Here is a 13873-nt window from a genome sequence, read left to right on the forward strand (position 1 = left end):
TTGGGTTTTTGTGCGTTTGAAAGGTATTTCGCCAACGAGCCGTTTGCCGATCTCCACCGGGTCGAGGGGTTGAGGGGTGTGTTTGTGGCCACTCTGATCAATGGATCGGTCACTGAGGACAACATGCGGTCAGTCATCACGTTCGATAAAGGAGGAACCTGGGAACTTCTGCAGCCACCTTCGGCCGACAGCCTGGGAGGAACCATAGACTGCAAGGTATTAGGGATGTTGGTCTAAATACTCTGGGGCAAAGTGTTTTTATTTTAAAATGTCCTGTCAATTTAATAATAATCCAAAATTTGAAAGCATAATTTTGGTCCATTTTGTTGTTTAGGAGTTTTTAAGCACACCTTCTATGCAGCGTTTGGTGAATTTTCTTCCCCTGAAATGCACTATATGCTATTTGGCATAAATTTCTACCCCTCTTTAACTGTTCAGACCACACACTACTACCCAAAATGCCACTGTAACGAAATATAATATTTATGAATGATCATTGCTGGGATTTCTGAGTACTAGAGTACTGAGTACCTTAAGTACTGAGAAAATAATGCCAATAACTGATGCATGTTAGATAAAATGTTACATTGTTTTGTCTAAAACATTCATTTTATATATTTATTTATTACATATATGTGTCAAATTAAAAAGTTTTAAATCAATTTAAAAATTCAGGTCAACTAAAATCAATTTGAATAATTCTAAAAATGTAATATATGTATTGTTTGTATTATATTTAATATGTATTATGTTTTATGCAGTATGTATTATGTTTTATGCATTATGTATATATATATATATATGTATTATGCATTTTAAATGCTACAACTTGTTTTGCCATCAAAACACTATAATGTACATTATGAAGAGTGGATATTCATTTTGAGATTGGCTAAATATTACTTTGAATAGCGTTTTTAAATTACATAAAAACTTTAATATCAGTAAATGACTGGTATGATACCACTATATTGTGCTTATCCCTACCATGAGTGTAGAATTTATATTTTGTGTATTCGTGATGAAAAACATATGTTCATGAAGCTGTGGTTTTGTGTTTGCGCATTGAAGTTGTCGATCGTAGGAGGAAGTAGGTTTTTTTTTCTGCTTTTCCAGTGAACTGTTTGTGCTATTTTTATCTTATTACAGAGTTACTATCTCTATCTGTTTGTTTCTCAGCTGGACAATGGCTGTTCCCTGCACTTGGCCCAGAGATGGAGTCAGCTGCTGAATATTCAGCTGCGCAGGATCCCGATTCTTTCTAAAGAGTCTGCACCTGGCCTCATCATGGCAACAGGTGGGCTACATAACCTGCTCTATGCTCTTCTCAAACTGTATGTGCATGAGAGAGGAAGTACAAACACTTTTGCAGCTTGTTCGGTTTCTTCCTGTTTATGTTGCTTTGTTCCTGTTAACCAAGTGTCTGTAGGTCCTTTCAGAGAACACAGTGCACACAGTAATGATAGGGAGCAAGTGCATGAGCCCGACCTCTTGAGTTCACGCTTGGTGGAAAACATTGATTTTTGCTCTCTTTGCGCGGTTTGGAAGGCACTTCCTCCCTCTCATATCCCTCTCCCTATCTCTGCCAGCCGCAGCCAGGCCTTTAATTAAATGATTATTAGATAATGTGCATGCATGAAGACGAGAGGCACAGGAGGCTTGTGAAAATGTCTGGCCAATTCGGGTGCTATCGCTCCGGCACAGATGTGCTAATTATTTGTACTTCACCCACTGGCTAATTATCACATACAAACACACCCTCAAACTCATCGACGGCACCTCTACATTGTTCATATTGCAAAAAAAACGTGTTAAGTACATCATATCTCTCTAAAGGAGATGAATGTAAATGAAGTTCATTAGCACTCAAAATAAATTAATGACAAAACCACCTGCGGTGATGCTGCAGTAAAACACATGGCGTCGAAAAAAGGATGATTCTGGGTGTCGAAGGAGGTGACACAATATCCTTGTCTGGGCTTCTTGTCACAGCGGCGAGACTGAAGCATCTAACAGGAACACAGGGTTTCTTGCCCTTTTGCTGGGTTTGTTCTTCTTCGAGCTAATTTCCTGCTGTTTTGTCTCTATTGTGGTCTGAATTTGAGTAGCATCTACACTATAAATATGATATGGTCCGATGCACTTGAGATCTCTCATGTGGTTTTCATCATGAAACATAAATACCCCTTTTACAGTTGTTTTAAACGCTGTTGTTTTGTCATGTGGTCACCTGATATCAGCTGTAATTGAGGCCTGAGATAAATGACACCCGATGCAGTGTAAATATTGACTGTCAACTCACGCTCTCTTGCTCTCTCTGTCTCTCTGTCTCTCTCTCTCTCTCTCTCTCTCTATCTACTATCTTCTGCACAGGATCTGTTGGAAAGAATTTGGCCAATAAGCCCAATGTGTATGTATCCAGCAGCGCAGGGGTCAGATGGAGAGAGGTGAGAACCTGCATATCTGTGATAAAAAAAACCCCCCAAAAAACAATGGTTATTTAGGTAAAAATTGGAATAGAAATCAGTGATTCATGTGTCCAAACTTGCTATATCCAATTATAGTGCAATTTTGGTGTTTTTTTTTTATTTTTATGATGATTTAAGTTAATGTTTGATTTATTTTTGTATTGTTGTGTGTATGTATTGGCTCAATATTTTATTTACTTTTTTCATTTTAACTTCACACATGAAGCAAAAGATCAAATCTGCTCTTTTTTTCTAGATCATAATGCATGATCATCAGTTCTTTCGCAGTTTGGTTGGTTTGTTTTAGGGATGCTCATATTTTAGCGATTTTGCCATTTACCGAAATAATTTTGACCGATTGATACTGAACGGTTTAAAAGGTTTTTTTCCAAGTATTTTTTTTTTTAAGTTTGCTGCATTGTTAAAGAAAATTATTCTATGCATATTTGTTAACTCCTGGCCGGGCCGCACTTACCTACAGATATATTTCGCTGCGCAAGCACCTCCTCCACTTTCACTTAACTAAAGTGGCAGAAGACAATACTGGATAAATGGTTATCAGAGAGTGAATCCATGAGTAAATGTGTTCAAATTCTGAATGGGTTTGGTAATAAAACAAAAGACCACATAATTATTCACTTATTACAATTTGTTTCTTCTAATGAGAGGATTTATATCTGATTCAGTATGTGTGTGTCATCTTATTTTAATCATTTCAGTAAAAAAAGTTTTTGTGTAGGCCTATTTATTTTATTTTTGTTATTTATATTATTTCATTCAGTTTTGTGCTGTAGGTGTATTTTTATTGGGTCACAATTTAATATAAAATTCTTATCAGTTAACGGTTAATGTGCGGATACCCAATAGTGTTTATCGGTCAAAGAAATTAACCTAAATGAACATCTCTAGTCTGTTTATATATTAAACAACCCCTTTTTTTTTTTTTTTTCTTTGAGAAAATACAGTATATATTAAATTCGGAGTTAAACCTTATTTCCTTTACATACTAAAGAAGTACCACTAGACTATCCCATCTTATATAAAGGATTTTGGTCATGTATTATTATCTCACTTAGGGCACAAGTTGAGCCAAAGAACCATTAGTTACCCCTCAAAAAAAAATAAAAAAATAATAATAATTGTACGCTGCTGCTGTGCCATTGCACTTTTTATATTTCCAGACTTTTTGAAAAAGTGTAGTAGCATTTGTTGTTCCATGTAATGGATATGTATGTTCTTTAGGCCCTGGCTGGTCCTCATTTCTACACCTGGGGAGATCATGGAGGGATCCTGATGGCTATCGCGCAGGGTGGCTCCACCAGGACACTCAAGTCAGTAACCGTTCAATGATCTAATGTCACTCTGCTTTTAGTAGAGGCTCTTTGAGTATTATCAGGCTTTAGGACGTTACTGATAGTTGTGTCTTGTCTGTTGCTGGCTTAGATTCAGTACCAACGAGGGGGAAACCTGGAAAGAGTTCCAGTTTTCAGAGCAGGAGGTATATGTGTACCAGCTGCTCACTGAACCGGGTGAAAAGAGCACCATCTTCACCATCTTTGGCTCATATGCGGACCAGAAACACAGCTGGCTCATTGTGCAGGTCAACGCTAGTGATGTGCTTGGTAAGAGAACAGTTCTCTTATAATTGGTGCACCTTAGCTCCCTAGCAGCAAGTTCTACATCTGATGTTATGTGTGTTTAGGTGTGCCGTGCTCGGAGGGCGACTATAAACTCTGGTCTCCTTCTGACGAGAGGGGAAACGGCTGTCTGCTCGGCAGAGAGGTAGTGTACAAGCGCCGCTCGCCTCACGCCACCTGCTTCAACGGCGAGGACTTCGACAGGCCCGTCACCCTGTCCAACTGCTCCTGCACTCGACAGGACTATGAGTGGTATGAGCCGAAAGCCAGTTTTCCTTTTTGACCTTTTCTTCACCTGAATGCTAATCATTTCCCACTGTTTTGTGTAATCTTGATCTGTTTGCAGTGACTACGGGTTTAAGCTGAGTGAGGATCTGTCTCTCGAGGTGTGCGTGCTTGATCCTGAGTTTTCTGGAAACATTTATGCCACACCAGTACCCTGTCCAGTGGGCACCACTTACCGCCGCAGCAAAGGGTGAGAACAGTGTTACCTTGACCTTCAAAAGCTGATTATACACTCTGTGATTCAAACCTTTTGAGTCAGTATTAATACTTTAATGATAATAATTGAATTAATAAAGAATGATGGTGGGAAAAGAGTCATTTAAATTAATTTATCATAAGCCAACAACATAAAACATGGAAAAAAATTTTTTATTTGCAAGGCACTGTGTGTGTGTGTGTGTATATATAATGGGTTGAATACTTAAAAAATAAGTTATTGCAATCTTTGTAAAATTATTTTAGATTCATTTGTAGAGGTCACTTTGAAGACTTTCTTGTTCCCTCTATACAGCTAAATCATATCTTTTGTGATTCAGCGCTGTAAATCAGCAAAACGTGAGAAATTCTTAATGGGGTGAATACTTATTAAAGGCTCTGTGTCCTCCTGGATACAGATTGTTAGCCGCCATCATCAGCCGCAGCATTATTAGATCTGCCAGCGCTGCGACACCATGCATCTCTCCTCTCATTATCTGCAGTCGAGAGGACAGGATTTATTTAGAACACTAACTTGAACCCAATTCATCTGGATGAGTTTAGATCTCTTGCTCCAGTCAGTTGAGATGTGAGATGTGAAGAAATGAGGTTAATCACAATTATAGTAATGATTCCTGGGAAAAGGGAGAAGTAAAGTTGATTTCTATTATTTAGGGATGCTCAATATATTATGATCATATCTATTATGAACCAAACTGTTTTTTTGTGTTTGTTTTTTTTGTACTTGGGTCAGGGTTGTGGTTGTTGTTGTTGTTGTTATTGGTTTTAGGTTTTACTATCTGTATACAGTATATAGTCTAAAAAGCATTATATTAGCAATGTATTGGTTATCGGACATTATATTTAGAATAACTATCATACTCTCATTGGTCAATAGATTTGTGCATCTCTAATGCCAATAAATGATGAATAGAATTAGCGGTTTCAGATAAACTTGACAACTTCTCAAAATATTACACAAGCATCAGGACAACAAAAGAAGGATTTAGCACAAAAAGCACAAAGATTCATAGACGTGTAATCATAGCATCACCTAGTGTCGATTTTTAGAACAACGTTCTTCAAGAAGTGAAATTGGCTGTGAAATTGAGTAAAAAATGATTTCCACTGATGTGAAGGTGCGTCATCTGATGCTTTAGGTACAGGAAGGTTTCTGGCGACAGCTGCAGTGGGGGAGATGTTGAAGCTCGGCTGGATGGAGAAATGCTGCCCTGTCCTGTGGGAGGTACAGTAAGATCCTCCTCTTCAGCTTATACAATCATTTTCTCTAAGCTCTTCTTATGTAACACAGCACTGTCCTGTGGGATGCCACATGAAGTTCATAACATGGCCTCAAAAAAAAAAAGAATTTGTCCACAAGACAAAGCTTTGAAGTAGGAACCTTTTGGTTGAGATATAAATTGCAATAGCATAATTTTTGTGATTTAAAAAAATAAATTATTTTCTTTTACATTACATGCAAGTTTGTATTTTTTTAAAATCACTACTGTTCAAAAGTATCAGCTAGAAAATGAATCAGAAGTGACAGTAAGCTGGAAAAATTGACAATAACTGACTAAAATGTCTTTAATATGAGATGGGAAAGTGAAGTTGTACAGTCCTTGTTTAGTGTGAAATGTAAAACAGGTTTAAATCCTGACTTGAAATGAAAAATGAACCAAGCTAATTGCAACAGAATCGATTATAATGCATTATGTTGTGTGATAAAGAACAGTTTTGACATTTTATTTCACAGGAAAAAAGATAGTAAGAGTGGAGAAACAAGTCAAGTGTATTTATATTGCACATTTTAAAGCAAGTTGATAAAAAATAATAATAATGCTGCAAAATGAAAATGTGCATGAATAACAAATACGATTTGTATACTTTTAAAATAAATGTGTACTTTTATTAAGCGGGGACACATTAAATTGATCAAAAGTGACAGTAAAGACAATCATGACGTTACAGAAGATTTCGGTTTCTATAATAAATATTGCTCTTTTGAACTTTCTATTCATCAAGGACTCCTGAAAAAGTATCACTATTTTCACAAAGATGTCAAGCAGCCCAACTGTTCATATTAGAATGATTTTCGAAGGATCATGTGACACTGAGGACAAGATTGATGGCTGCTTAAAATTCAACTTTGCCATCATATGAATGGAATGCATTTTTAAAATAAATTCAAATAGAAAACATCTATTTTAAGTTGTCATAATATTTAACAATATTACTGTTTTTACTGAATTTTTTTTTTTTACTCAATATAGTCTTGGTGAGCAGAAGAGACGTCATTCAAAAAAAATCATACCAACCCCAAACTTTTAAACAGTAGTGTAGATTTAATATGCTGAAGGTCTATATCAGTAATTTATAAAATTTTTGTTTGCATTTGGAAATGCATTTTAGGACATGACATATAAAATCCCAAATGTGTAAAATACAGTAATGCCTCAAGATGACCACGCTGAGATGACATGATGGACTGATTTCTGCAGTGAAAGCTGAATAAAGTAATGCGGACAGTCAGTCCTTAAGATAGGATTTGAAAGTTAAATGAGGATTGTTGGAGTGCGATCAATTCCCATCCACCCACCGAGCTGTTCTTAAGAGCCGTCGCTGTCTAGATGACCTCTTCTCTCCAGCATTGTGGCGCTCGGCCACTTGACCACGCTTCAGTGGCCACGTTGATTGGCTTGCCTCTCTGACTAGAGGACACTGGGAGTAAATAAGCAGCCCTTTCAGAAGCTGAGATCTGATCCAGTGGGGGAAGGAAGTGATGTGACTCTCAGCGGTGCCATCAGTTTTCTTTTACGATTTTGCAGTGAAAAAGAACATGCAAAGCCTTCCCAGAAGTGTGCAAGCTGTTAGCAACGAACAACTCCCTTTTAGTGCCAATGGTTTTGAAATTAAATGCTCACATGGGACTGTTCGGGTGAAACGTGTTTTATACAACATAGTGTATTTCTCTGGAATGAGTCTTTATTTCACCTCTTAACTAAGACCTCTTGCCTACTTTACTTTTTTTAGAGAGTAATGAGTTTATCCTGTATGCGGTGAGGAGCTCCATCCACCGCTATGACCTGGCCACAGGTACAGACCAGCCGCTTCCACTCTCGGGTCTCCATGAGGCTGTGGCTCTGGATTTTGATTATGAGAAGAACTGCCTATACTGGGCTGATATTTCACTGGACACCATACAGGTGAATAACGTCCTTCAGTCACATAAATATAGGGATCTGCACCATATATTAGAGCTGCACGATTAATCGTTAAAAGATCGCAAACTCGATTAAAACACCCATGCAATCCCATTTGATTCACCCGTGTCTGTTAAATCTTTGAAACTATCATACCGGAACATTCAGATCGGTTTTTCTCTCTGCCGCTGACACAGAGAGCAGGTTTGGGTTGTCTTTTCGACTACACAGTATTATTTCGGTCTTGATCCATTCATATTATCAAAAAACAAAAAAAAAACTGGGATAAAAGTTTATAATTCAGATATAAACATTGATGCCTAGCGATCAAATTAGAGCAAATTCCCTTTTGAAAGCAACTGGCGCTTCAAATAATGTTTGGGTCGATTGCATTGTTTGACAAGTAACTGTTAAAAATGTTTTTGATTATTGAATCATTCAAGTGATTCGTTTTAAAAACTCTGATTCATCCACTAATGAAACAAGTATTTATGAGCGAGTCATTGAATCATTCAGTTAAACCACCTTTTCCTAATTTTAATATAAAAAAATTATATTTTAAATATATATAATATTTTTAATGATTCATTCAAATTAATGAAACACTTATAAATTGCCTGGAACAGTAATGTTTTGTTACATTATTTAGTTTAGTTCAGAATCGTGAGAGAAAATTATTTAAGACCGAAAAAAAATCATGATTTTCAATTTTTCCAAAATCGTGCTGCTCTACCATATATATATATATATATATATATATATATACATATATATATATATATAGGGTCTTTTTCAGATGTGGAAGCTTTTCATAATTACTAGAACTATTGGCAGAAGAAAACGGCCTGAGGGAGGAATTGGTTCTCTAGGAACCACCCTGCTGGATAGTTCTTAGAACAGAGTTCTTGGAAATACGTGGTGCTATAGTGCCTTATAGTGACAAGAAAAAGTATGTGAACCCACTGGAATTGGATTTCTGCTTTAGCAGGTTATAAAATGTCACCTGATTTGCATCGAAGTCAAAAAAAAAAAAAAAAAATCAAACATCAGAAATAAAAAAAACTACTTAATTAGATTAGATTATAATTTTTTATATATAACTACTACATCAAAAACAATAATAATAATAATAATAATAATAATAATAATAATAATACAAATAATAATTATTGTTATTTAAATTTATTGGGCATTTATTTATCTTATAAGTATTTTCTTTGATTTTGTGTTGCAGAGACTGTGTTTGAATGGAAGCTCTGGACAGGAAGTGATTGTGAGAAAGGATTTACAGAACGTGGAGGCGCTGTCATTTGACCCCATCAGCCGGTTGCTGTATTGGGTGGATGCTGGTGCTCAGAAAATCGAGGTAACCACAGGTTAAAACAACTACAGCAGCATCAGTTACAGGTGTTCGTTCTTGTAGACGTCCTCACACTGTCTCTCTTCCAGGTGTCCAACTCTGATGGAGACCTGAGACGCACTCTGGTCAATTCTTCAGTGGTGGAGCAGCCTCGAGCCCTGACGCTCATGCCAATAGAGAGGTGCAGTGTTCCCACAAACCACTTGTTTTCCTTAATAATCCACATGCTCGCTTCACCCTGACCACTAAACTGCTGTTTCTTTTAGCTTGATGTTTTGGACAGACTGGGGCGATCGCGCAGCAGGCATCTACCGCAGCTGGATGGATGGTTCCAACTTCGCCTGCATTGTGTCTGAGGCAGTTCGCTGGCCCAATGGCATAACGGCTGATGAATCATGGCTGTACTGGACGGAGGCATATGGAGACCGCATTGAAAGAGCAGACTTTAATGGAGGCCGCCGTACTGTGATAATGGAGGGCCTGCCTCATCCTTATGCTATTGCTGTTTTTAAGGTAGGCCCAGTGTTGTCACTTCTTGGAATGTTGCAAATGATAATAAACTGTCTTTAATGATAAATTAAAGAAAGACTTTGTTGAACTGGTGTTTGTTGGTTTAGAATGACCTGTACTGGGATGACTGGTCTAGAATGGGAATCTTCAAAGCACCTAAATCAGGCTCACCAGACAGTGAGATGCTAGTGAGCAGACTGACAGGAGTGATGGATCTCAAGATCTTCTACAAGGGAAAAAACAGAGGTCAGTCCTTCTGAAAAACATGGGAAATACACTTTTAAAAACCGTTATAGAGCTTGCAGGCCGTTTCTTTTTTTCAAATATTTATTTTAATAAGCTAATTTTTATAATTTATTGTTATTATTGTTAGTTATTTTTAAATATATAAATGAACATTATCATTGTAGTTCTTGCATTTTATTGGACATGCAAAGAATTTGCGATAGGGTTATTATTATTATCATTAACAAAAACTAAAACCATTAAAAAAATGAACAGTTAATTAACTGAAATAAAAATAAAAACGTGTTAATTGTAGCTAACCCAAAAGGGAGAAATTTAGTTTTTTAGATTAAGTTGAAGTACTAAGATGCTAAAGCACTAAAACTGAAACTATATCCTAAAAAGAAAAAATAAATATTTCACTAAACCTTTAACTAAATAAAACAAAAAATATAAAAACAAAAATGAAAATATATTATATTAGTGATCCTAAAATAATATTGTTGCAAGATGAGTTCTCTATATTTTTGGTCTGTTTACACAAGAGTAGAGAAATACTTTTTTAATGTTTGTACTTTTAGACACTACTTTTTATTTGCAACTTTATTTTTTAGTTGTAAAAAAGCTAACAAACAAGCAATAAAAGCACAAATCTACAATATCGATTTCAAGGGCTCAGCTTCATACAGTGACCACACTGGTTTACTTGAGATACAGAAATAGGTTTTAAAGACTTTTTTCCCCCTCTTCTTTAGGTCAGAATGCTTGTGCGGGTCAGCCATGCAGTCTTCTGTGTCTTCCCCAGCCGGGAAACAAGCATCACTGTGTTTGCCCCGATGGAGTTTCCAGCACCATCTTACCCTCAGGAGAGCATCGGTGCCAGTGTCCCGGTGGATATCAGCTCAGCAATAATACATGCGTTAAGACAGGTCTGACAGACTCAGAAGTGTCAGATATCAAAAGCTCTAAAAGCTAAATAAACATTTTTATAGAATTGAAATGGATTTCTTTGCTTTTATTGACTCTCAGAACACACCTGCCTGCCAAACCAGCACCGCTGCGCTAATGGGAAATGCATCAGCATCATCTGGAAGTGTGACAGTGACAACGACTGCGGCGACATGAGTGATGAACAGGAGTGCCGTGAGTGACATCATCAGCCCTGTCGCGTATCAAATGGCAGAAATGTATTTGATCTGTGTTTCAGATATTTTTCTCGCTCTGCAGCCACCACTTCCTGTGACTCTGCGGTCCAGTTCCGCTGTGTGGCCTCAGGATCCTGCATTCCACTGGCCTTCAAGTGCGACCATGAGGATGACTGTGGAGATAACAGTGACGAGGAGCATTGTGGTATGTGTTTGTGTTTAGGGCTATATGTCAAATATTCATTATATATCTGAGATGATTTTGTTGGTGATATAACATTAAGCAGTATCACAGTATTTAAATGCACTATTTAATTCATCATTAGGTTTTCTAAAGAACACCTCTCAGCTTGCAAATAAAAAGATCAAGTTTCTCTGAATAAGTATTGTTATTGTTGACTAAAACTAAAATGGTAAATATATCAATTTAAGAAATATTTGGCCATTAAAAGAAAGTAAATAAAAAAAAAATACTTATAAAATTATACAAATTACAAAAGCACATGACAAAATTGCTAAAATGAAAATATATGATTAGAAATGTTAATAAATTTTATAAGACTATATAAATAATTCCAAAATAACACTGCTCTGAGTTAAACTTAAGTAGCTATATTTACTAAAGGTGAGATAAAAGTAAATCAAAGTTAAATAGAAATATTAAAAAATATATATATAAAGTTATAAAAATGGTGTATGTTCATGGAAGAAATGTGAAGGTAGTCGTGTTTTATTAATATTGCTGTGTACATTGCTATTTATAAAGTATTATATTGTACAGTATATAAATACAATTAATTCATATAATTTTTATGTTCGTTAGTTGAAAACTTTGTCAAAGCATGCCTTAATTATTTTTTAACAAGATTTACTTGCATCTGCTTTGCTGAATTGTATTTGTTTTTAGTTGTTCAGTTGAAGTAACATATATGCTGTGCTCATATTGCATCTGCTTTCTTTTAGAGTCTCACAAGTGTGGCCCGGGTGAGTTCACCTGTGCAAGAGGTGTGTGTATTCGGGACGCGTGGCGCTGTGATGGAGACAACGACTGCAGGGACTGGTCAGATGAGGCCAACTGTACTGGTGAGAGAAAAGACACTCGCTTACACACCGGTGTAAGAAATATGCAGTCAAATACATCGCATCTACATCTTCAATGTCTCACTCTTCCTCATTCTGTCACATGAAGTGGGTCACCACACGTGTGAGAGCAGTAGCTTCCAGTGTCACACAGGTCACTGCATTCCTCAGCGCTGGGTGTGTGACGGAGATGACGACTGCCAGGATGGCTCCGACGAGGACCCAAACCACTGTGGTCAGTCTCAAACACTGCCTTACTCACCCTCAGGCATTTGACTAACATGCATCAGCATCCCTTTCTCTAATCACTCATGTATAATTCTGTGCATTTTGTCCGTTAGGTAAAGAAAAGTGCAATGGTTTCTTATGCTCTAATGGCACCTGTCTGCCTGCTAGTGCTCACTGTAATGGCGTGGAGAACTGTCCAGGAGGCGCTGATGAGCAAAACTGCGGTATTGCTTTTTATATAAGTATAAACTGTATGTGGAACGTTGTTTGTTGTGTTGTAATTGTAACTAGAGGAATAATAATGGTCTGCTCTTGCAGGTCCCCTCTGTGCACACTATATGGAGTTTGTGTGCAGAAACCGAGCACAGTGTCTGTTCCAGTCTCTGGTGTGTGACGGTACCCGGCACTGCTCCGATGGATCTGATGAGGACCCCATGTATGCAGGCTGCTGTGAGTCCAACACATTTGCTAACCGAAATGTTAAGTAGAGGAACTAGCCAAAAGCTCCATTATGTGCTTTCGCCTAAGACTGTCCATGTAAATGTAGTGCAGTTAATTACATGAATAAATAGAAATATCATGAGGTACACAATTAGTTATGCCTCTGACCTGAATGTTAATTCCTTTAAGATATTCCTTAAGGAATTATTAAATCTAACGTAAATCTACTATTCAGAAGTTTGGTTGTATAATCATTTTAGAAAGAAGTCTCTTATTCTCACCAGTGCTGCATTTATTTTATCAGAAATACAGTAATATTGCGAGATATTATTACAAATTATGTTTTATTGTTTTGTCATATGCTATACTTGTCCTCTGCCTTAACGTATTGTCTTTAATTCAGAGTGTCATAATTTATTCATAATAGCTTCTCTGCAAAAATTGATGTATGCACTTACTTTCAACTTAATCTGTCTAATTAATTGCCATATCATGTAATTAGATTTTTAATCCGTTTTATTTGACAGTCCTAAACGTGGACCTTGGATAAAGCTCAAATGAAGTGTTTTGTAATGAATTAATTAGTTCTCCTCCTCCTCCTCCACAGCAACGAACCCTGAGTTTGAGAAAACCTGTGACGGCTACAGCTTCCAGTGTTCCAACGGAATGTGTGTGACCCTGGAGTGGAAGTGTGACGGCATGGACGACTGTGGCGACTACTCTGACGAGGCCAACTGTGGTGAGCAGGAACTTTTGACTATGCAAGACTACAGACTTCCAGTCCGAGCGTTCATTTATAAGCTCCAGTCCAGTCATACTTGGGACGGCTTTGAGAAAGTGCTGTTGTTATTTTGTTTCTGTGCTTGTTTGCTAATGAGTTGTGGGCTTTCTTTTTCAGCGTCCCCGACCGATGAGCCGGGCTGCTCGCGGTACTTTCAGTACGAGTGTAAGAACGGCCGCTGTGTGCCCGCCTGGTGGAAGTGTGATGGGGAAAATGACTGCGGTGACTGGTCTGATGAATCTCAATGCTCAGGTATACACAAATCAGTCCAGTACACAGTGTCCCAGTCAGGGCATGTTAACCTTGTTTGTAGGG

General features: G+C 37.3%; 1 protein-coding gene across 1 annotated transcript in view; it reads left to right on the top strand.

Annotated features, from left to right (window-relative positions):
• Positions 1-13873, top strand: part of sorl1 (sortilin-related receptor, L(DLR class) A repeats containing) — a 60435-nt gene that overhangs the window by 35874 nt on the left and 10688 nt on the right. Inside the window, exons 9-30 of the mRNA XM_026282391.1 lie at positions 24-216; positions 1180-1297; positions 2374-2447; positions 3711-3799; positions 3912-4090; positions 4171-4357; positions 4452-4580; positions 5746-5831; positions 7619-7791; positions 9023-9154; positions 9238-9329; positions 9415-9661; positions 9766-9904; positions 10639-10812; positions 10913-11026; positions 11111-11233; positions 11992-12111; positions 12218-12343; positions 12450-12560; positions 12655-12786; positions 13385-13516; positions 13676-13810. Of these exons, the coding sequence (XP_026138176.1) occupies positions 24-216; positions 1180-1297; positions 2374-2447; positions 3711-3799; positions 3912-4090; positions 4171-4357; positions 4452-4580; positions 5746-5831; positions 7619-7791; positions 9023-9154; positions 9238-9329; positions 9415-9661; positions 9766-9904; positions 10639-10812; positions 10913-11026; positions 11111-11233; positions 11992-12111; positions 12218-12343; positions 12450-12560; positions 12655-12786; positions 13385-13516; positions 13676-13810 (3005 nt within the window). The remainder of the gene's footprint in view (positions 1-23; positions 217-1179; positions 1298-2373; positions 2448-3710; positions 3800-3911; positions 4091-4170; positions 4358-4451; positions 4581-5745; positions 5832-7618; positions 7792-9022; positions 9155-9237; positions 9330-9414; positions 9662-9765; positions 9905-10638; positions 10813-10912; positions 11027-11110; positions 11234-11991; positions 12112-12217; positions 12344-12449; positions 12561-12654; positions 12787-13384; positions 13517-13675; positions 13811-13873) is intronic.

This window comes from Carassius auratus, chromosome 15 (genome assembly GCF_003368295.1).
Source record: "Carassius auratus strain Wakin chromosome 15, ASM336829v1, whole genome shotgun sequence".
Taxonomy (NCBI): Eukaryota; Metazoa; Chordata; class Actinopteri; order Cypriniformes; family Cyprinidae; genus Carassius; species Carassius auratus.